Source organism: Rhinopithecus bieti, unplaced genomic scaffold (assembly GCF_001698545.2).
Source record: "Rhinopithecus bieti isolate Rb0 unplaced genomic scaffold, ASM169854v2 scaffold_22442, whole genome shotgun sequence".
Classification (NCBI taxonomy): Eukaryota; Metazoa; Chordata; class Mammalia; order Primates; family Cercopithecidae; genus Rhinopithecus; species Rhinopithecus bieti.
The window spans coordinates 306,895-332,401 of NW_016810717.1; the positions used below are offsets into that span (position 1 = coordinate 306,895).

Genomic DNA, 25,507 nt, shown 5'->3' on the forward strand with positions numbered 1-25,507 from the left:
ATTAATTCAAGATGGATTAGAGACTTAAATGTTAGACCTAATACCATAAAAACCCTAGAAGAAAATCTAGGTAGTACCATTCAGGACATAGGCATGGGCAAGGACTTCATGTCTAAAACACCAAAAGCAACGGCAGCAAAAGCCAAAATTGACAAATGGGATCTAATTAAACTAAAGAGCTTCTGCACAGCAAAAGAAACTACCATCAGAGTGAACAGGCAACCTATAGAATGGGAGAAATTTTTTTACAATCTACCCATCTGACAAAGGGATAATATCCAGAATCTACAAAGAACTTAAACAAATTTACAAGAAAAAATCAACCCCATCAAAAAGTGGGCATAGGATATGAACAGGCACTTCTCAAAAGAAGACATTTATGAAGCCAACAGACACATGAAAAAATGCTCATCATCACTGGCCGTCAGAGAAATGCAAATCAAAACCACAATGACATACCATCTCACACCAGTTAGAATGGCGATCAGTAAAGAGTCGGGAAACAACAGGTGCTGGAGAGGATGTAGAGAAATAGGAACACTTTTACACTGTTGGGACTGTAAACTAGTTCAATCATTGTGGAAAATAGTGTGGCAATTCCTCAAGGATCTAGAACTAGAAATACCATTTGACCCAGTCATCCCATTACTGGGTATATAACCAAAGGATTATAAATCGTGCTGCTATAAAATCACATGCACACGTATGTTTATTGCGGCACTATTCACAATAGCAAAGACTTGGAACCAACTTAAATGTCCATCGAAGACAAACTGCATTAAGAAAATGTGGCACATATACACCATGGAATACTATGCAGCCATAAAAAAGGATGAGTTCATGTCCTTTGCAGGGACATGGATGCAGCTGGAAACCATCACTCTCAGCAAACTATCGCAAGAACAGAAAACCAAACACCGCATGTTCTCACTCATAGGTGGGAATTGAACAATGAGAACACTTAGACACAGGAAGGGGAACATCACACACTGGGGCCTGTCATGGGATGAGGGGAGGGGAAGGGATAGCATTAGGAGAAATACCTAATGTAAATGACGAGTTAATGGGTGCAGCACACCAACATGGCACATGCATACATATGTAACAAACCTGCACGTTGTGCACATGTACCCTAGAACTTAAAGTATAATAATTTTAAAAAAAGAAAAAAAAATAAGAATTGGGTGGACTAAAAGAAGAGGGAATAGTTAGCTGTGTAAAAACAACCATCTGATCTTTGACAAACCTGACAAAAACAAGAAATGGGGAAAGGATTCCCTATATAAATACTAACAGTATTTTACACAGCTAACTATTAGCTATGTAAGAGGTCAAGTAAGATGACAATGGAGACATGACCTTTAACTTGGTGAGATATTTGTCATTGACTTCCCTTTGCAAGAGCATTTCAGTGGAGTGGAAGGGCAATGGCATTTTATGGAGTGAAATGGCAGAAGCTTGGTAAGGGTGAAAAGAAGACAAAATCGGAGATAAGGAAGTAGAAGCAGTGAGTGTGAGTGAGTCTTAAGAGTTCTGCTCTAAAGGGTAACAGAAATACGATGTGAAGTCAAAGAAGTCTCCTTATACCAGAGGTAATAGTAATATTAAGACATTTTGGGCTGTGTGCAGTGGCTCATGTCTGTAATCCTAGCACCTTGGGAGGCCGAGGCAGGAGGATCACTTGACTCTAGGAGTTCAAGACCAGCCTGGGCAACACAGGGAGACTCTGTCTCTACAAATAATTTAAAAATTAGCTGGGAGTGGAATGTGCCTGTGTTCAGGAGCTACCCGGGAGGCTGAGGTGGGACAATTGCTTGAGCCCAGGAGGTGGAGGCTGGAGTGAGCCATGGGTCACGCCGCTGTACCTCAGCCTGGGCAAGAGAGTGAGTCCCTCCCTCCCTTGAGGAAAAAAAAAAAGACATTTGTATGCTGATGGGAATGACCCAGGAGAGAAGAAGGAACTGTATAAAAGAGGAATGGTATAAATGCAGAGTAAAGTCTTTGAGCATTGCGAGAGGTGCTAGGGGTCAGGGTCCAAAAGGAAGAAATTACCTTACAAGTTGGCGATGATATTTTAAGGACAATGGCAATGATGATTATTGCAGTAAAACAGCAGCTAACCCCAAAATAGGCACTATTTAAAGCTTTTTTATTCATTTCACATCAACTCTTAGAAGAAGGTACTACTAATATCTTATTTTACAGATGAGGAAGCTGAGGTACAGAAAAAGTTAATTAACTTGCCCAATGATGCATATCTAGCAAGTAGCTAAGCAGGGATTTAGAACCCAATGGAAGAGACTTTTCTTTCAGTGCAACAAGAGGGAAGGCAGAGTTTGTGGGTGTAGATGCAGCTGGGCCAGTGGTAGTGGAAACATGACGTAGCTCTTGCATGATGACATCTATTTTCTCAGCGTAGTATTTGGTGAGTTCATCAGCTGATGGGGTGGGGAGAGAGGATGTTGGAGTTTCGACAACAGAAGGTGAGAAATTCTTTTTTTCATAGAGGGAAAGTGAATTTACTAGCAATGACTGGCAATATTAAATATCCCTTTGAAATTAATGGTCATAAATTTGAAGTGAATCTACTTGTTCTCACTGAACAATACTTTCTAGCAATTTTCAGCTGCTTGAGACCAGGCATAGAGAGGAGAGCCGGGTTTACCTAGAGAGCAGTTTTTCCAAGAAAGTGGAACCTAAGAAGAAAGGAGCCAGGAAGTAAGGGGTGTTCACAAGAGAGTGGTGACAGTACAGGACCATGGAATTTAAGCTGGGTAAGGAGGACTATATGGCCATTAAGGATGTGATGGACACAGAAAAGAAGTGGCAGGGTCAAAGGACTTTAGACTTGTGAGGTAAGAGAGTAGTTGGAGTGTGAGTTTTGAAGTAAGAGAGTAAGTAACAGTCAGAGAGTGGGATGCCTGAAAAGGAGATTTCAAAGGGAGTGCTGCTATTGATGATGATAAGGTCTAGATTATGACCATGTGGATGGGAGGCTGAGGTGGCGCGGAATAAAAGATGACTGGATCAAAAAAGGCTAGAGTACTAACGACTCCTCTATGCGGATGCTGAAGTTAGACAGCAGGATGACAGAGGCAGTGGAAGAGTCGTCAGTGGAGTAGATGACAGCAACAAATAAGGGTAAGAGGAGTAAAGTGTGATGTGACAGATTTGCAAGTAGTTAAGGGGACTGAAGGAGAAAGAAGGAGAAATAATTTGAAAGTTGTAGTGGGAAGCAAGGATACCACCTACCATGCTGCAGACTTTGAGGTACATGAGGAAGGGGAAAAAATCAGGCTCTAATTTAAGAAGTAAAGAGACTGTTCAGAGAAAAGGCTGACGATGTAGCATGGTACTTGACACATGGTATATATTCAATCAATATTTCCTGAATTTGAATCTTAATTTTTTAATAGTAGCTTATCCTAAAAGGGAAGTTTTTTTTTAAAAAAGACTATTTACAAGGTGTCTGAAACAGATTAAAAAGACAATGTTCCTCTAATGACTGGATTTTCCAAATCCATGAAAGGCTCCTCTTCAAAAATCAGTCACCTTGCCAAGATAAACATAGTCAAACAGCATCTTGTTGGTTTTGGCTTAATATAAATAGATAGCTCACTGTTATAAAATAAGACCAGGCCTTCATTCTCTTGCATAAGAACCCAATATCAGAAGAACAAAATTCAGTGAATTCTGCCTTGATAAAACTCAGAAAATAGCCTTTCTGAGCATAAGCTGACCCTTTGGTCTATTATAGTTTAGGCAGAGAAACTTAGGTACCTATAGATTGAGAATAAGTGAGACTTCCTAAATACATTCTTTGGAATGTAATAAAATGCACTTTGGAATATATTCTTCTTCAGGTAGTAAGAGGATTATTCCATGAGTAACTTGAGAGGTATGTCTTCATTGAAGAAAGAGATGTTCTTCTCAATGTTATCATTTTTCTTAAACTTGTTCTGAATGTCTTTGTAAGGCTAAGTAAATATTGTAATTTTTTATGCTTTAACAAAAAACCCATTTATGTTTATGTCTATAAAGTTACTTCCTAAGCATTTCTAATAAGCTGTCTATATACAGCTCAATGAAATTCTATAGTCCTCTATGGTCTTAAAATGTATGATGAATATTACTTTTCCCCTAAAGACTAAATTTTATTGAACTTATCTGGAATCTCCCCAAAATTCTAGTGTTTTGTTTTATAATTGTATTTGAAGGTTTAGTTATTATTTATCAATCAAAATGTGAACCGGTTCAACTGCAGGTTAGTTCAAAGGGCTTTTCGTTTTGTCTTCTTCATATACTATGAGGTTTTTGCTACCAGACAGAAAATGTACTAGTACCTCCATTATGTGAGATACACGAACTTGAAAAAGATGGCCAACTCTCCGATTTTCAATACGATGTGTCAGAGAAAGCAATTAGTCAATAACACACACTGTGCTCATTTATAATCCACAGCTGGTAATGGGAATGAGTTATTTCTCTTCTCCATGAAGAATCAAGCTGGAAGTAATATCTGCTTCACTAGATTTCTTAGTACCTCACATATTACTTATGTGACTTTCTCTTTGGAGTACAGTGATTTTTGGCCTTTTTTTCCTTCTAAACTATAAGCAGGTATACTATGCCTTAACATCTGTGCATTATATTATTATTTGTATTTTGCTTAATGTCCAGTGCTAGTAATAGAACAAAATATAACAGTAATACTATCAATATCAAACTCATCAGTATTATCAATTAAACATAAATAAGCCAGGCTTCTGTGGCAAGGTCTAGGATGGTATCAACATTTAGGTAACACAGGAAACTGCTTTGAGTTCCAAAAATCTAATTTACAAATTTACTGTCAGAACACAGCAGCGGCTTCTTAACGCTACATTTATGACTAGAAAGGTCCCAGATGCAAGTCTGTAGAGCAGTCAAGATGCTAGCTTTTCCAATTCTGTAAGTAAAAGAGAGATACTTTTTCTTTTAGGGATGTAGTAATTTTTAAAAAAAAGAATAATGGATTTTAAAATAGTATTTTGTGAAAACAGTGGAGAAATGTTTCAGAAATAATGTATGGATATATACTCATTTAACTGAACATTTTAAATGTCTTTGAACTAATGAAGAGAATCTTGGTTAAACAAAGGAATCTCATGTTGTTCATAAACCAGAATTTCAACTTACCATTTACGTTTATTGCTGGTAACACAATTGACATTTTTGGTCTTGTGGTCTTGTTATGGGTGGTAGCTGGTAACAGCAGGTGATCCTAAAATTAACAAAGAACAATCTGTTATATATAACAACTGGCTTAGTCCTAGAACAGGTCAAATTCAGGGTTTCTAAGAGGCCAATATTTCATTGAGATGATGAAAAATTATAGTTTTTATTTGAAGTTGGCTTAGACATAATTATACACCATCTTAGAATCATTCATTCATTAATGTAATATACATTTACAGAGTGTCTACCATTGTCAGGCACTATGCAGTGATCTTGGAAAACTCTTAGGTTTCTACAACACATATGCTATAGCACACTATAAAGAATACTGATCAAGCAGTCAAGACACAGGATTTTAATTCTAATTCTGCCACTAAATAGCTGTATAATCTGGACAAGACTACCTATCCTTTCTGTGTTTCAGTTTCCAGTCCTGTAAAATGATGGGGGCTAGACTAGATAATGTCACAAGATACTGAAAGTATCTATCCACTAAACAACATTTTCAAACTTTTTTTTTAAAGGCAATAAACTCTTTTTCCCATCAAAATTCTTATCCTGGGAATTTTCTACTTGTAGAAGAAAGGAACTATCAACATGTAGAAGAAAGATTCTGACTGAAGCAGGGCCAAGCCCTAGAGCCTTGCCTGCTTAGCCTCCTCTTCTCCCTTTGAAGTGGCCAGAGCATTAGACATTTATTTGCAAGTGACAGGTGCATGCTAAAGAAGATGTACAGTTTTTGCCCTTAAAAAGCATAGTGGCCGGGTGTGGTGGCTTACCCCTGTAATCCCAGCACTTTGGGAGGCCAAGGCGGGCAGAACAAAGAGTTAAAAAATTACAAATACATGCCTAGCACAATTGTATAGTCCTACATTGTGTAGGGCATCTGAGGTTTCTAATTTCCAGCACACAAGTACTAAAAGTAAGAATGAGCCAAGAGAAGTTTGGCTTCAGAAAAGGCAGAGTACAAGTGTTTTGAAAATGTATATACATCTGTAGGCATTCTAAGGCTGATTATAAATGGCTTATGACTTTGATATTAACTACTGTTTTCAATAACTCCTCTTCTTTCTAGTAAAAACATATGAACTGCCACAGAAAAAAGAAAAAAAAGCATATTAGCATTTCCATTTAAGGGAGCATGGTTAAACTGGAGATAAAACTCAACCTAAGTTTGACCCATTTTGCTTTCTTTTCTTGTTCCTGTGTTCACTGTTTCACCATTCATGCAACAAACTTACTATATGAAATAACTCATCAAAAAGTAGGATCTGATACAGCTGAGAGCAATAAAAATTCAACAGAACTTCAAAGTTCAAAGTTGATATGATTATGAAGTACGATTATCAGCAAAATTAAGAAAAAAATCTAGAAAGTGAAAAACAAATTGAAATTGATATACATGAACAGAACTGTGTAGAAAACATTTCCAGTAACTGCTTGTATTTTGTGTAATTCAAGGCAACATTTCCAAGAGAACATGTTTTTAAAAATCGGGGAGGAGAGAGAAGATGAGTAAAGTTCTGTTAGAATTCCAGCATTGCAGCAAGGGAATTTTTTGTTTTGTTTTTTTTTTTAAGTGCATTGTTAGACACAAAGATCACACATTTCTGGATAAGATAACATTATAACCAAGAAAAAACAGAATTTGCTGATCTTCAAGCCATGAAAGTTATACATAGCTTAATTCCTATCATTAAAATACTGCTTCAGGGTCTCTAAATTGAATGTGAAACCAAACCAAAAAACTTGCAAGCCCCAAATTAAGGCTATTGTAAAAATAAACACACTTAGATTCCACTGGTCATGGGTTAAGGTCAGGCTCAGACTTAATTCTGAGTTTCCTGCTAAGATATAGATGCCATACTAATTGTTGTTTTTAAACATGATCTTCTGAACACAATGTCTCCTACTTTCTCTTTTCACTAACTTTCTAACAAACTAGTTACTTTTGCAGCAGAAAGCTAAAAACCATGTATGATTTATGAAAAAGAAGAATCACATCTTGCATGCATACGAATTATTAAAGTTAACTGCCTTGTCTCTAATTATTAAAGGTTTGCAAACTGGAGTAAGTTTTAAGTACTTGTTTACCAAGAGGCCCAAAAATTAGACTGCAGGGAACCAAAGCTGGTATACTACCAACTCTAACAGTACATATCTTATAATAAAAATAAGTGTCTATATATCATATATCACATATATTTTATCTATCTATCTTATCTATGTATCTGGGACAATGTAGTTACTTCATTGAATATTTACCTCCACTTCCTCAAAATAAATGTTTCTTGAACCTCACAACAATGAATCCTGAATATTAGTTTCTCTGTGTTCATCTTACTCTTTTTTAGATCATTAATACTGTGAGCCACATTTTCAGAAACAAAGGAGCTATAATCACTCAATAAATATTTACTGGCTTCTTACTGCTCATTTAAAAAACATGACTCAGCACAGTACCCTGTCATGTATTCAGCATTGTGCCACAGAGGATATTTTCTTTTAAAGAATATAAATCCAAGTTTTTATTTTGTTGGGAAAACTGAATTGTGGCAGAAACAGCCATTTTTTTAAACTCAATATATGCTCTCCTTCTTCTATAATATTAAAATAGCAACAGGACTTGTGATATTCAGTTGGGCACAATGCCACCCAGAATAAAGACTATATTTCCTAGCCTCCTTTGCAACCAAATAAGGCTACAGTCTGGTCAATGGACCATAAGAAGAAATGGCAACTTCTTCAAGGTGGTAATGGTGGAAGGCTTTTTTCCTCCTTCCCTTTCTCCTTCTTGCTAGCTAGAAGGCAGATATGACTGCTAGAGCTGGAGTAGCCATCTTTGTTCCATGAGACAGAAGCTGCAAATTGAGAATTATGGAGCAAGAAGATAGAAGGAGACAGGGATCCTGATGATTAAGTAGCTATCATTAGATCTCTGAAATGTATACATGAAAGAGAAATAAACTTCTAATTTATCTAAGACATTATTATTTTGTATTTTCTGTCACTCAAACCTAAAGCTAAACCAAATTACTAATTAAATTACAAATTTGTGAAACAGTTCTAAAGGAATTTGGTCAAGAGGAATCTCCATAATAGTTAATCAAGAACAGCATTGTTATTTTTTAACAGCATAGAAACCATATTTATAATTTAGTCTTCTTGATATCACACCCCCTTTTACTTAAATACTTACTAAGGAACTAGTGGAGGAAATTCAATCCCGGAGGTACAATTTGATAAATTTGTACTTCTTTCCCTCCAATTAAATCGTTTAAAATAACCCAACTGACAAAATGAAACTACTTAAAATAAAAGGATAGTAGAAAAGAATGTTGCCATAGAAAGAAATATATTTTGGCACTGTCACTCAAAACTATGTCACTAATTTTAAGACATCTTCGAATGGACTCCTGAAATGTCTTCATCAAGCTTTCCGTAGGGCTTAGATACCACAGGATTTCCTCTGGAATGAAATCATGTTGACAAATATTATGATCAATGTATTGTTACTCTTATTCCCAGAAAAAGTTAGAGAAACATGGAGGGGAGGGGGCGGGGAGAAACACCAAAACATTTCCCCATGAAAATAAAGCATCAGTTTTCTAATGTTATGCAATATTGTACATGAGAAAATATACTACTTTCATACAGTTCTCCCAATTCCCTCTTCCCAGCAATTTGTTAGAAACCAACAAAATATGAGTGCATAACACAGCATTCAAAGTTACGTTTCTTCTCTTTTTAAGAAAACAAAAGCATTGGAGACTGGCTTATCAAAAGAAAAGGATCACATTTTGCTCTGCTGAAATTAATTACGGTAACTCATAACAGAATTCAGGCCCTACTGAGAGTTATCAAATGTTGATTCTACATAGCCATGTAGAGTACAAACTGATTAAATGACCCTTCCCATTCCCCCTATAAAATTCACTGACTGGTGCCCCTAGCACAGGGAACATTCACGACTATTGAGTTGTATCTTTTTTCAAGACTATTTTCATTAATTGTATTAGTCAGTATAATTGTGTAATAAAATATTACATAAACTAATAGTGTGAAAAGAGAGCAAAAGATAAAATAAGTTTTAAAATGTTCTCTCCTTGCAAAGCAACCATAAAAATCGTAATAGTCTGCCCTCAGATTGCTTAACAAGTACCTTTAAGTTCTTATTCCAATTTAAAGTAACTGTAACCAATACTGGAAATTATGGTTGCTGAATTGTGAGTACGGTTTATGCAAGAAAGGCAACATGGAACTCTGAACAGTGGATCTGGACTCAAAGAAAAGAAAATTGGCCCTACATACAAAACTAGCCAATGAGTGCATATTAACATAATCAAATGAAATAAAGATATGTATCTTTTTAAAAACTAATTTTAACCAGTATTGTTTATTAACAGACCATCTACTAGTCCCCATTATATAGATAAGATGGCTTCTACTGTATTAGAAAACTCTGGCTCAAGGTTGCAGCCCTTTATCTTTATTAGAAAGGAATGTATTTCTATCATAATTTCCCCTAGAAATGAAGGAAACTCAGGCTGCACTTGTGACACTGAGCGGCTTTTACACGGATCAACACAGACCTCTATTAGGGAAAAAGTTTTGCATAGCAGACCAATAGTAACAACAGCCTCTTAACATTTTATATTTGGCCCATATCCACTGGATTCCAGAGATGGGGTTGGTTTTCCAATATACGAAACTGTTAGAAGCAGATCAAAAATAAATATAGCACCTAGCCTTATTTCAAAAACAGCTTTGTATTAAATTTTCTCTAACCTATGTCACTGTCCTAGAGAGCTTTTGTTTTCTTCTATCACTCCATTTCGTATCTTTCAAGCTGTCAAAGAAGTTGAAGAGCATGTTAAACCTCAAAAATTAGAGCCAAAGCATCAACTAGAAGTAGGCCTTTCAGAGTTATTTATCTAAATTCTCATTTTGCACTAGTGTTGTTTTCTAGTAGTTATAGTAATTCCTGATCAAAAAGCAAATGTGTTCATTCATTAAAGCAATGGGATTTGAAATCATGAAAATAGACAGACACACATTGTGACATATCCTGAAAATAAAAATTGCAAAAAACAAAATTGGGGTGGTAAAATTAAGTAGAAAGTAATCATTTAAAGTCTATTAAAATGTCTACTACACAGGGCTTCTCAGCATAGTAAAAACATAAGCAAGGTATATTACTCACCCAAAAACTAGAATTAATATAAATAGCTAATATGAATGCTGTATTTGTGCCATTAATGTATGCAATAAAACTACAGACCAATAAAAGGAAACGTAGAGCTTGCATCTGCACCATTAGTATGCATGTCAGCCGGAAGAATAAATCAAAACTATTAGTGTACAACAGATGGCCCAAGAATGAGCCAAGGTTTATGCTTTGACAAAAGGAAACTTTTGACACTTAATATAAATCTGATAATGCTGGCAAGGTCACCAGAGGAAAAATGAGCTTGAAATCCTAATAAGTACAAATTCAAGTTTTGATTTAAGATACACTTTTCATGTCAAACTCTGGAGGATGTCCGCTGCAAACTGCCCAATTAACCATGCCCCCCTTTTTATTCACACCAAAAAGTATTAGGTTGGACCATAAAAAATTGTCATTTTTGTGAGTCAAATATCAGTAATTTCATAAGGTTCAATCTAAGAGTGATATATGCCTCTCTTTTTAAAAACCAGAATTAATTTTGAGTTTCTTGGTCAAAATGGTTTCTTGTAAATACTTTCCTAAGGACAGGATAGTAGCATCCAAAATCATTCTTCTCTTTTGAAGAGAGTTTCAGGAAAAATGTTTCTAAACTAGGTCAGGATTGATCTCCCTAGGGAAACCTCTTAGACAAAATGTTGGTTACATGCTTTGGACAGGTATAGGACCAGGAAGTCTTCAATCATGTGCTTTATATTACTTCATTCAATAACTTGGAGTTGGCTGGGTGCAGTGGCTCACGCCTGTAATCCCAGCACTTTGGGAGGCCGAGGCAGGTGGATCACGAGGTCAGGAGATCAAGACCACCTTGGCTAACACGGTGAAACCCCTTCTCTAATAAAAATATTTAAAAATTAGCCGGGCGTGGTGACAGGCGCCTGTAGTCCCAGTTACTCGGGATGCTGAGGCAGGAGAATGGCATGAACCCGGGAGGCGGAGCTTGCAGTGAGCAGAGATCGCGCCAGTGCACTCCAGCCTGGGCAACAGAGCAAGACTCCATCTCAAAAAAACAAAAACAAACAAACAAAAAAACACTTGAGTTAATCAAAGTTCAAAACTTTGTTAGGTATAATAGAGGGCCTTTTCAAAAAATGGGAAGTACGTGATTTAGGAAAATAAGTTAGGGCCTCTGAAACTTGTTAGCAATTGTAATTTGTTGAGTGTCAACAGGGCAGCAATCCAAAAAAAAGTCATCTTAAGGAAAAAGATCAAACACTAAATGCATAAAGAGTTTAACCATTTGGGAGTTGGTCATATATAATGTTCACAAGATACTTCATTTTAGAAAATTCTCTTTACTCAGGACTACTGGTAGGAAGTGAATTTCCTGAAGATTACATTGCCTCCTACAGGTGTGCTACCAAAGCAGACCACAGGGGGTCAGGTAGGAGGGTCTATGGCTACAGCAAATTGAGTCAACAAGTTTCCTGAGAAAAGTTATTAGGAAACACTTCAAGCAAAAAGTTAAAGTTACCTCAAATGCCACTTGTGTTTGTGTAGATAGCACAGCAGGGTGGGAAGGGAACACAAAGAGATACACTGGCCAATTTATGATTTCATATCAATCATTCTACAACTTTCTGGAAGGGGAGAAAAAAAGGGGTTTCATGTAACTTGTATTTCTAAAGTTATCTCTCCTTGCATTAGCCTCCAGCCTTCACTCCAGATCTTGATCCTTTTCAAAGCAACTTTGACGTTGGCTTCACATAAAGAAATATGGAGGACTATAAAATGCCCCTAAAGCACATTTTAGGAAAGACTAGTCTTAACAAGGCAAACTACAAAGTGGAATAAAAACTTTTAACCATAATATGCTTTATGTACTTGAGTGAACAAATTTTCTCTCAGGATCTTGGGTTAACCAAATAGCCAAACTCAACACTTGCTCACATTAGAAGCTGAGCTTTATTGCCAGCTGCAATCCTAGTTAAAGTTGGAGGTATGATACTATATAAAGCTGTTCCACAATCTAGAAGAGTTCACTTTTCATGTCACATAGGGTATACTTTATAAAGCCTAGTAGTTTTATTTAATCATGAATAGTAAGTTATCAGTTTCCATTCATTTTGTGTGTGTGTGTGTGTGTTTCATTTTGCTTTGTTTTTTTATACAGTCTCATTCTGTCACCCAGGCTGGAGTGCAATAGCGCAATCTCGGCTCACTGCAAACTCCACCTCCTGGGTTCAAGTGATTCTCCTGCCTCAGCCTCCTGAGTAGCTGGGATTACATGCACCTGCCACCATGCCCAGCTAATTTTTGTATTTTTAGTAGAGACAGAGTTTCACTATGTTGGCCAGGCTGGTCTCAAACTCCTGACCTCAGGTGATCCACCTGCCTCAGCCTCCCAAAGTGCTAGGATTACAGGCGTGAGTCACCACACCTCACCTCCACTCAGTTTTAAAGTGCATTTTTAAGGTATAATGCATTTGTAGGAAATACAATTTTAAATTGTTTAGTCAAATATTGTGCTAAAAAGGATTTCATTTAAATTTCAGGTGGTAACAGCTTAAAAAGTCAAACTGGGGTATAATAGAATAGTACAATAGTATTAATTTCTATACTAACTATGTATCTTTCAGAAAGCATTTAATCATAGGAAGCTGGGATCAGAAGCAAACACAGTGCCAGTAGTAGGTCCTTCTAAAACAGAAGCTCTTAACAAAGGATACGTATCATAATCACCTGCAGGATTTTATAATATAAATACTGACATTCCTCAACTCTTGGAAAACAATTTATTACATGGTAAATCTTGAGGTGGGCCGGAATTTTTCACTTTTAACAAGTATCCCTGGTGATTCTGATGCAGATAATTCCAGGACTCTGCATTCACAAACAGTGGCCAGAGTGGCACAGACAGATTAAGAGGACGGACTCTGGAGCTAGACTGCCTGGGTTTGAATTCTGCTTCCATCACCTAATTTCTTGCTGTAGGATATAAAACAAGTTCCTTAATCTTTCTGTGTCCTCATTTTCTCATTAGTAAAATACGGACAGTAACAATACTTATTGCACCAATTGTTTATAAAGATTAGACAAGTTAGTATTTCAACACTTATAAGTGTTCAATAATTTTTTTTTTAAAGGGACCAAGAAGTTTGAGGACAGTGAAGTCCTTGAGGAAATGCAACAGTTAAATGCAACTGATACAGGAAATTTAGATTTGTTGTTGAAGTTTATTCCCTCAACCACATAGTTGAGAGCCATTGTTCCACTGCTGAACAAAATAAAGGATGACAGGCACACATGACCAATTCAAACTCTTTAGCCTAGAAATGAAATCTCTTTATAATTTGTTCCCTACTGATTTGGTCTCTCTCCATCATGATCTCACTTGTATTTATTCCTTTTTATAAACATTAGCACTAACTGCCATAGATATTCTCTACCAGTTCAACCAGGAAAAGAAGACACCCCTATTTTTTATTTCCTTTAATATAAAAGATGACAGGGGAAAAATAACTGAAGCACAAGTATTCAAAGCCTCCACTCTATCCCTGTCCCTTTTGTAAAGGGGTGAGTTTCTGTTTTTGTAAGTGCTAACTGTGTGTGTGCTAGGGGCAAGGAAGTGGTGGAGAGCAGAGTTGGAAGAAACTAAATTGGTTTAAACTTTAAAAGGTATATGAGTTATCAGCAGAAAAAAAAGGTCTGGAAGTTGGAAGGATGAAAAGAGATGGATAAAGAAGGGCAGCCTCAGCTGTGGCCTTTGTAGAGGCACACACCTTTACCTGCCCCTACTTCAGATCTTCATTCAAATGTCAATTTCTCAGTGAGGTCTTTCCGGGCCACCTTAGTTAAATTGTACATACGCATTCCCACCAAACACACTCAGCTTGTTTCCTTTCTCTGCTTTACTTTTCTCTCTAATCCCTATTATATATCTTTACCCTTTATAAATGAGCTCCATAACAGGAGACATTTTCATCTGTTTTGTTCATTGCTGAATCCCCAGGATCTACTACAACCTTTCATATAGTAGGTATCCACAAATGATTTATAATGTAAACTAGTTACAGGAGGACTATTATAACAGCTTTTTAACTAGTTTTTTCCCTAAGGAGGCAAGAATCTCTAAGACTCTTTCAGGTCAAACTATTTTCAAGCCTTTTTGCACTTTGTTGAAATTTACTCTGTTGGTGAAAAAGCAAAGCCAAACTGCTAAGCCTTAGCATAAATCTATGTAGTGGCACCAAATTAGTCTAGTAGTCACTGTATTCTTCACTGCCACATACAGTAATGATGAATCAACTAAGAAATGAGTAAATGAATAAAATATTTTAAAGCCAATTTCAATTTAGAATATCCTTGTTGAAGCAGTAAAAATTATTAACATTCTCTGTGATGAAATGCCAAGAACATAAAAAACTGTTTTGCTACCTACTGAAGTATAATGGCTATCTCAAGAAAAAGCACTTGGGTGAATGATTTGCAAGCTGAACAACCCACTTTTTTCAATACCACTTTTACTTGAAATAATGGCCAATAATATTGTTATTCAGGCATGGGTAACCCATTAAGCACTTTTAAAAAATGAAGTAAGCCTGATATTTCAAAGAAAACACTTGACAATATTTGCAAATGATAAAATTTGGGATTTTGAGTGAAAATTCGAATTTTGGAAACCACGTATCTACCACCATGAGTATGACTTTTTTCTTCATGTGATTCGTGGTAATATTAATGAATGTTATTCTTTGATATTGTATAATGAAATATGTTCTTATTTGGAAGATCTGCCTCTTAGTGAACTAATATCTTCCAAAGGAGCAGTGAATGATGTTACAAAATCACGCACGGGGACAAGTTCCATTCAAACTGCAAGACAGATCAATGGATTTTTAATGTTACACAGGATAAAAGTGTCACTGATATGGCTTTAGATTCTATAGTGCAACTAATCTTTTAAGAAATTACCACTTGCTGAGTTTTTATGTAGTATCAAAACAGAATAATTCACAATTATTTGAAAAGGCTATTAAAATACTCCTTCCCTTTGCAACTACTTACCTGTATGAGGGTAGATTTTCTTCATATATTTCAACTAAAACAATATATTGCAACAGACTGAATACAGAAACATATATAAGACTCATGTTATCTTCCATTAAATCACATATTAAAAACCTGCAAAACTGTAAAACAATGCTACTCTTCTCACTAATTTTTTTTGGGGAGATATCACTATTTTCCATTAAAAATGTTACTTAAAATTTTAATTGATTTATTCTTTTCAAATAAAACATTAAATATTTTAAACATTTCTTAATTTTTATTTCTACTAATGGCTAATGATATTGAGTACATTTTTATATGCTATTGGCCATTTGTATATCTTCCTTTGGAGCAATGTCTACTCAAGGGTTGAAAAACTAACTGGTTGGGTACCATGCTCATTACTGGGTGATGGGATCATTCATACCCCAAACCTCAGCATCATACAATATGCCAATGTAACAAACCTGCACATCTACCCCGAATCTAAAATAAAAGTTAAAATTATGAAAAAAAGACTAACTAGCCTTAAAAGTTACTTCCAATAAATACATACAAATATTTCATATGTATTACATATTTCATATGTATGACAGATAGAAATATTTGTAAGAATAATGTTTGTTGCTTAATAGGACAGAAGAATGTGTAAGTGGGCAACATAGTGGTCTATCTACTATAATTTTATATCAAACATCATAATGATGTTACTAAGATTACACCCAAAAAAGTATTCTTATATATATGTACTATCCTATATTAGAAAATACTTTTTTTATCAAAGTTTTCATTTTTCAGTTTCACACAGCATTGCTTAGTTATCTATTTCAAACGTAAAATTTTTAAATGTTCTTGTGTAACTGAAGATCATCAGTTCTGTACAAAACTTACAGAATGAACATGTCTCAGCTAATGCATAAATGTATGTCACTATGAGTACATATGCAAAGCAAATAATTAGCATATACTATAACATTAAGGAGATACTTTTAATAAACTACTTTAATCAAGCTATTCTGACTTCATTTGTTGTCAATACTTTTAATCCTCTTTCTAAAAGTATAAGCAGAAATTATATTCATAACACTTTATTCTTTCTAACATATTGTTTGGTCTTTAGACTTCTAGTAATATAACATAATGATGTAGAGTTTAAATGCAAAAGATTATATTTGACTGAATGGCTTCTTATTGAAAATGTTAACCCCAGCTCAATAGGCTCCTAAAATTGCTTCCTAAGAGGTCTCTTTTCATGTCATCTGTTAATTATTTATAAGCAAAAGTTGAGTACCATTCCTCACGTCGTCCATAAATTCTTCAAGTGAAATGACATAAAGGAAACCAGTTTTACGATAGCCTAATTGATATAAACAAGTGTTGCGTTCCTACAGCATATTTCTGGCTATGAAAACATCACCAAACTTCTAAATAAAGACCCCGAGCACTTCTAATATTAAATATTGAAATAAATGTGAGCTATACATACATTTAATAAAGACCAATAAAAACAAGTAAGATAATTTATGCAATTTTTGGTCAATCAGTAAGTGATGGCAGTCGTAGTGATGGTAGGTTAAGTCAATAAATGTTTGTGAAGCAAAAGTTATAAGGATGTGGGAGGAAACTGGGGAAAACCAGTGCAGACACATGGGGAAACCATGAAAACTCCACACAGACAGTAGCCCCAGCTGGGAACTGATTTTTTTTCTCATTAATGTTATATTGAAATGAAGCTAAACAAAATGACATTTTTTGAGAACCTGCTGTGATCTGAGATGTTTCTTCAACTCTGGACAGGTGCCTAATAGAAGGATTGAAGTAAGCTGTGGAATACGTAGGTCATAGGTTCAATAATTCTGTGCTTATCCCACAACATAAAATGTAAAAAAATAGCAAAGAAAAATTTCCACTAATAAATATGCAAGACCCAGAGGAATAAGGCAGTGGAGTTTTGAGTTGACTACACTTTATTTAAACTGTTTAAAATGTATGAAATAATTTTTACCTGGAATGTTTTGTCTTTTATATTTATTACCAAATAAGACTTAATAAACTTAAGGGAAATGCTTTTAAGCATTTATCAAACGATCTCACTTTTACATATTTAAGAAACTAACTTTTAAGTACCGAAATCTGGAAGGGTAAATAAAACATTATGTTCGTGACCACAGAGAATCAGTTTTGAAAAGCAATTTTCAGGATTCTTCATTCTGATACACTAGACTTATTTCTTCCTAACTCTTGGTTAGAAAAGTAATAGAGAATTACTGAAGCTGTTAATGGGGTGACAGAGTTTATTTCAAATGGGCTTGTAGAGTGTAAAGATTCAGTACAGATGTTTGAAATAACTTGCAGCTGTTGCAGGGTGACTAGGCTTAATGACATCACTGGGAATACTGAAGGAGAACTGCCTGGAGTGCTTTAAAATATTTATATTATTGTGATATGAAAAAATGTTTAATTAGAAGCCAGAAAACAGTGTAGAAACTTCATTGGCCTTTGTTTAATTCTGAATCAGATTTCTAGATGTCTCAACATTCTTACATATTCCTGGGTACACTTATCCACATATATCCTCTGTTGTAACAAAGTGCCTCCTCTAATAAGAAAGGGGAGAAATGATTTTCTTTAGTTTCATCCAGGTTTGGTTTAGCTCAATTTAATTCAGAATACTTTAGCATTTTACCATATGCAAAACACCATAATGGAAAAAAGGTGAATAAAAAACCCTTCACTATTCTCAAGAAACTTATTTAGTGAGGATATACATAAAAATACAGAATACAGGATGGGCACAGTGGTTCACACCTGTAATCCCAGCACCTTGGGAGACCGAGGCAGGAGGATCACCTGAGGTCAGGAGTTCAAGAACGGCCTGGCCAATGTGGTGAAGCCCTGTCTCTACCAAAATACAAAAATTAGCCAGGCGTGGTGGTGTGTGCCTACAGTCCCAGCTACTTGGGAAGCTGAAGCAGGAGAACTGCTTGATCCTGGGAGGCGGAGGTTGCAGTGAGCTGAGATTGCACCACTGCACTCCAGCCTGGGTGACAGACAGAGTGAGACTCAGTCTCAAAAAAACAAAACAAACAAACAAAAAAAAAACAGAATACGATGAGTACTATACAACTGTATTATGGGAATTCAATGAAACCATGGGGATTTAGTTGAGTGTTCAAATATTGCTCCTTGAGAAAAAGCCTAACTGCCTATAGGTACTCTCAAGGCACCCAGAGGTACATTATTCTTTCATCCAGATAAAAACACTGGGTAAATGTCTCAATATTCATGTTAAATCTACCTCTATTCGGTTTATAAAACATATGGAGCAGCCCTGAATTAGCAATACAGAATATTAGTACTCTAGTCTCTCACCAAAAGCCTGGACATGATATTTAGAAGGCATACGCAAAGCACATGCTAGCCATCCATTCCTGTAAGCATTCTAAGTTCCAAGACCAAGTTGCACTGTAAGAACGTTTGGCTCGCAATGTTTAGCCTCTCTCTGAATGGCTTTTACTGAATTGTACATTATGAACCAGATGACAAATCAATAAAAATTTACTAGGAGTCAAAAAAATCTACACTTAATGGAAACCCACATCTCCAAAATATACCACAATAGCAGGTTTTGGCTCAACTCCAAAGTATCATCTCAGTTACCTTAGAAATCTTAGTTCCAGAGCAGCGTTGTTTAATAGAAATATACTGTGAGATATATAAGCAAGCCACGCATGTAACTTTAAAATTTCGGGCACACAAAATAAAAAATTAAAAGGAAACATGTAAATTTAATTTTAATAATCTACTTTATTTAATGTATCCAAAATATTATCACTCAACATGTAAGCAACATAAATGTTATTGAAATATTTTACTTTTTCTTCACCCTAAGTCTTCAAAATCTAGTGTGCATTTTACACTTACAGCACATCTCAGTTAGGACTAGTTACATTTCAACACTAGTGGCTACTGTACTGACCAGTCCAGCTCTAAAAGATAAACTTCTTTTGGGAAATGACCCTTTCAGGCTTCCTCCCTAACATAAAACTACAGCTCTTCTCCTTTCCCCCTTTTATTCTGTAGGTTTTTTATGAGCAGTAGCCATGACAAATCCACTTAGCAGTTCTTTGGTGCAGAAGGTTAGAAGGTGGGGGAGGAGTTGGCCAGTAGGATACTTCTATTTATTTTATTTTTTGAGACAGGGTCTCCCTCTGTTTCCCAGGCTGGAGTGCAATGGCGCCTTGGTTCACTGAAACCTCTGTTTCCCCAGGCTCAAGTGATCCACCCGCCCCCACCTCCTCAGCCTGCGAGTAGCTGGGACTACAGGTACATGCCACCACGCCCAGCTAATTTTTTGTATTTTAGTAGAGACGGGGTTTCACCGTGTTGCCCAGGCTGATCTTGAACTCCCGAGCCCAGGCAATCCACCCGCCTCAGCCTCCCAAAGAGCTAGGATTACAGGCATGAGCCACCGTGCCTGGTTCTTTACATAATATTTAATTAAGTAAAAATATTATAGTCCATTCTGAGTTGGAAACACTTCAACTTCTCTTACATTTTGCAGAAAAAAACAACACACAGCTTGAAAGGGATGTTAATTTGTTGAAATTTTACTGGTTTGCATATTTCTGAAAGAACTCTCTTCTAATGTAATTTTATTTACTGATTAGAACACAGTAAAGTGCAGTGAAAAGTGCACTAGCCTGAAATGGAAGATGATTTGACTTCTAGACCTCGCTTTGTCACAAATGAGTTGTGTGCTGCATGTAACTCTCTGGGTCTAAATTTCTTCATCTATAAAATAAGGGGCTAAAAGTACACCTCTAAATCTCAAACATCTAAAGTGGAAACTATATATTTATTCAAGAAATTCTAAATACTTCACACTTTCAAAGCAATATTATTTTGCAATACAATATTGTAAAACCTTGTAAAATGAGATTAAATAATAAAGCTAGAAGAAATGGCCAAATTGTAAAAGGAATCTAATTTTACTGATAATAGGTTCAACTCCTGTTCATCTGCACCAGCTAGGTTTTCACCAATAAGTAAAAACAACACAACATTGTCTATCAAAGAGAATTCGTTAAATTCAGTTTACTAGTGAAATATTTTAAATTTCAGTAACTGGGATTACTAAACTTCACTAATAAAATTCTGCTACTGACTTGAAGACTCATCAAAATAAAGCAAGCAAAGAAAAACATATACAAATGTATAATCATCCAATATGGAGGCTGGGCACGGTGGCTCACGCCTGTAATTTCAGCACTTTGGAGGCTGAGGTGGGCAGATCACTTGAGGTCAGGAGTTCAAGACCAGCCTGGCCAACGTGATGAAATCTGTTTCTATCAAAATTACAAAAGTTAGCTGAGTGTGGTGGCACACACCTGTAGTCCCAGCTACGCGGCAGGCTGAGGTGGGAGAATCACTTGAAACTGGGAGGTAGAGGTTGCAGTGAGCTGAGATCGCGCCACTGCACTCCAGCCTGGGTGACAGAATGAGACAAATACATTTATCTATCGATCAATTGATAGATGGATGTATTCGGCTTCCCATGGATAATTTCAGTTCAAGGTGAGCAGATATTTCTATGTGTTAGCAGTACAGTTTTCTAATGCAGAGAACAGGGATGGTCCAGCACTTATTTCTGTAACTCACTGGGTCCTTTACTTTTCCTCAAAGATCAGTAATTTTTTTAAAATGCCTGATGTCAATGCACTACAGCATTTTCCAGAAATGTTTAAGTGCTGACAGAGGAAATAGAATTCCCTCCTACTCAAATCACGAAAGCTGAAACAGTTCATCTAATCAGTATAAGACATGAATGCTTTCTTGTATATATTTTTTAGAGGTAATTAAATGCTCTAGGGGCAGGGAAAAAGCACTGAGTAATAAAATGATCAGATATGTTGCTAAAGCTATTATGAAGCCCCAACCTAAAAGCAGAGTAAAATCCTATTCTAAATATGTAGACATTCTCACAGTCATATAGGCACATTTCCTCCCAACTACTTGATCTCTATGTTCCATACTCTAATCACAATTCCTGCCTCAGACAAATACCATTTTCACAATTAGGAAACAGAGCCTTAAGAATATTTGGGGGAATGGATGTATCTGTTATCTGAATCAGGGGATATCTGTCAAATGAAATTATAATTTTAGATTGGATTTAAATGCAAATGTTTATCCTCTATGAAAGTATGCATATACTATATTGCAACAATGTAAAAACATATATGCATCCTTTAAAATAAGTAAAACACACACAAATAGTAACGATTTTGTTAGGCTAGTAAACTGTAGGTGATTTCTCCTTTTATACTTTCCAAATTTCTGAACATTGAGATGGTACTTTTGAAATTCAAATTCTTTTCTTTCTTTCTTTCTTCCTTCCTTTCCTTCTTTCTTTCCTTCCTTCCTTCCTTCCTTCCTTCCTCTTTCTCTCTCTCTCTCTCTCTCTTTCTTTCCAAATTTCTGAACATTGAGATGGTACTTTTGAAATTAAAAATCTATCTTCCTTCCTTCCTTCCTTCCTTCCTTCCTTCCTTCCTTCCTTCCTTCCTTCCTTCCTTCCTTCCTTCCTTCCCTCCTTCCTTTCCTTTCTTTCCTTTCTTTCCTTTCTTCCTTTCTTTATTTTTGAGGCAGGTTCTCACTCTGTCAGCCAAGCTGGAGTGTAGTGGCATGATCTCAGTTCACTACAACTTCCACCTCCTGGGTTCAAGCAATTCTCCCACCTCAGCCTCCAAAGCAGCTGGGACTACAGGCACACACCACCATGCCCAGCTAACTTTGGTAATTTTTGCTTGAGACAGGGTTTCATCACGTTGGCCAGGCTGTTCTTGAACTGACTTCAAGTGATCTGCCCACCTTGGCCTCCCAAAGTGCTGGGATTACAGGTATGAGCCACTGCATCTGGCCTGAAATTAAAAATCACTTAAATTGATCACACAGTTATCTATTAATGGTTGAGACCACTTGGTAAGAATTCTATATAAATATGTAAACCTCATAAAGACTATAAAATAGGCCAGGCGCAGTGGCTCACGCCTGTAATCTCAGCACTTTGGGAGGCCAAGGTGGATGGATCACAAGGTCAGGAGTTCAAGGTCAGCCTGGCCAAGATGGTGAAACCCCATCTCAGCTAAACACACACACACACACACACACACACACACACACACACACACAAATTAGCTGGGCATGGTGGTACATGCCTGTAATCCCAGCTACTCGGGAGGCTGAGGTAGAGAACTGCTTAAACCCAGGTGGCAGAGGATGCAGTGAGCTGAGATCACGCCGCTGCACTCCAGAGCCTGGGTGACAGAGTGAAACTCTGTCTCAAAAAAAAAAAAGAAGAAGAAGAATTTATAAACGATTCAGTCGTTTTTTAAAACTCTAAGCCCAAATGTTTAAGAAGTTTGAAGTTTAAGAACTTTAAAATTAAGACTCTTCTCCATCATTTATGTGGTTTAAGAAAGACATTTCACTCGATTCTAAAAATTGGATCTACTAATTTCAATTTCCAATCAAATTTTAGTGGCCTTCATGTTTTAGTTTTAGAATTTAGAACTAAAATTTCTTAATTCCAAAATAAGTTTTTAAAACCATTTCTTAAAAAAAAAACCACACACATANAAACCATTTCTTAAAAAAAAAAACCACACACATACCTGCTCATTTCAGCTGCCATCTTAAAAGGAACAAAAAAGTGGCTTTAAGTCTCTAGTACTAATACAGGCAAATTATTCATATTGGATACCATATTTTAACACCAGTTCCTAAGTTTATTATTATAAAAGTTTTCCAACCATTTGCAAGAAAGGGGAAAATCACAAAGGGATTAATTTTTGCAGAACAGAGCCAACTTAATTTGATATAGAGTTGGAAAAAGGTGAAAAAATGCATATACCAGAAATCTTTAACTACAAAGGACGTATTTTCTTAGTAAAAGGCATGCCTGGGATTGAAGAAAATTTATTTCAATCTGGCATAAAGCTTGACAGTTTGGTTAAAAGAAACAAGCAAAAGATTATTATATTGTGTATGGAACAGATATGTTAAGTCTTGGATGATTAACATTAGTTGAAAAATTAAGCAACGTTTGTTCTTCCCTTACATTGTCCATTATACACTTGAGTGCAATTAAAGCCTGTCAAATGGTATGAACTGATTTAGGGTTCCTGGCACTTGTCTGAATCAGATAGAAATCCTCACAGGGAAAATAAAAAGAACTGTTTTACTTGAAGGGGGAGGAAGTAAGACGTCTTTCTATTAGGCAATACCTTTTGCTGTTGTTGCTTTTTAAGCACAGATTTGAAAGACTCAGGCTTTTCAGAAGGTCAACAAAAGAATAGTTTCACTTGTTATCAGTTTTCCAGGAGTTTACTTTGAAAATAAAGTTTCCACGGCGGGGCGTGGTGGCTCACGCCTGTAATCCCAGCACTCTGGGAGGCTGAGGCTGGTGGATCACCTGAGGTCAGGAGTTTGAGACCAGACTGACCAACATGGAGAAACCCCATCTCCACTAAAAATACAAAATTAGCTGGGTGTGCTACCACATGCCTGTAATCCTAGTTACTCGGAAGGCTGAGGCAGGAGAATCCCTTGAACCTGGGAGGTGGAGGTTGCAGTGAGCCGAGATCACACCATTGCACTCCAGCCTGGGCAACAAGAATGAAACTCTGTCGAGAAGAGAAGAGAAGAGGGAAGGAAAGAAGGAAAGAAAGAAGGAAAGAAGGAAAGAAAGCAAAGAAGGAAAGAAGGAAGGAAAGAAAGAAAGAAGAAAGAAAAAACAAGGAAAGAAGGAAAGAAAGAAGAAAGGAAGGAAGAAAGAAGAAAGGAAGGAAGAAAGGAAGGAAGGAAGGAAAGAAGGAAAGAAAGAAAGAAAGAAAAAAGAAAGAAAGAAAGAAAAAAAAGAAAGATAGAGAGAGAGAGAGAAAATAAAGTTTCCGCTAAACCAGTGTATGATTTTTCTAATCTACATAGGTTAGAATAGACTCACAGTGCAGTAATTTATCTTACCTGCAAATGAAATCTGGAAATGCTGAACTTTAAAAATACCAACCATATAGCTCACTGTTGAGAAGACAATGGCTTCCTCTCAACGAGGTAGGAAAAGAACGCAAAGCAACATTTTAGAGTCTTTAAAGAATGACCCTCACACCTATAATCCCAGCACTTTGGGAGGCCAAGGCAGGTGGATCGCCTGAGGTCAGGAGTTGGAGACCAGCCTGGCCAACATGGCCAAACCCCGTCTCTACTAAAAATACAAAAATTAGCCGGCTGTGGTGGCACGCACCTGTAGTCCCAGATGCTACGGGAGGCTGAGGCAGGAGAATCGCTTGAACCTGGGAGGCAGGGGTTGCAGTGAGCTGAGATCGCGCCACTGCACTCCACACTCCAGCCTGGGTGACAGAGCGAGACTCCGTCTTAAAAAAAAAAAAATGACCTATATAACCTGCGAGGGAAATGCTAATGAGGGACTTTAAGAAATATCTAAGAGACAAAAAGAAAGGGAAATGAAAATCAACTGGGGGAAAAAGTATTACGGGATACAAAGCTTGATGGATTTAGCAGAGACTTAAAGAGACAAGTGCATGCACAGAAGAAATTCTAAATTGTGTAAAAAGAAATGAAGATGCTGAGATGGCAGAAGTTTATGGAAGGAAGTCATTTTCCACAGATTCCTCTTTTCATTCTAAGGGAAGTAGATGTCCATTTGTTCAGAAGAATTAAAATCTATTACTCTTTGCTCATTTTTCTTACACATCAGAGTTGAAAAATATCAAGTGTACGAGTCCACTTGAAGTAGGAAATTATCATCCAAATTGTCCACATCCAAAAATTAAAGTTCAGATTAGCACACTTAGGCCATCATAAAATTTTATACCCAAGTTTTATTTCAATCTGTTTTTTTTTTTATTATACATTAAGTTCTAGGGTACATGTGCATAACGTGCAGGTTTGTTACATATGTATACTTATGCCATGTTGGTGTGCTGCACCCATCAACTCGTCAGCACCCATCAATTCATCATTTATATCATGTATAACTCCCCAATGCAA

At 36.4% G+C, this 25,507-nt stretch overlaps 1 protein-coding gene across 1 annotated transcript in view; it reads right to left on the reverse strand.

Annotated features, from left to right (window-relative positions):
- The window catches only part of ATF6 (activating transcription factor 6), a 229,754-nt gene that overhangs the window by 52,564 nt on the left and 151,683 nt on the right, over positions 1-25,507 (reverse strand). Inside the window, exon 14 of the mRNA XM_017892659.1 lies at positions 5,179-5,263. Within this exon, the coding sequence (XP_017748148.1) occupies positions 5,179-5,263 (85 nt within the window). The remainder of the gene's footprint in view (positions 1-5,178; positions 5,264-25,507) is intronic.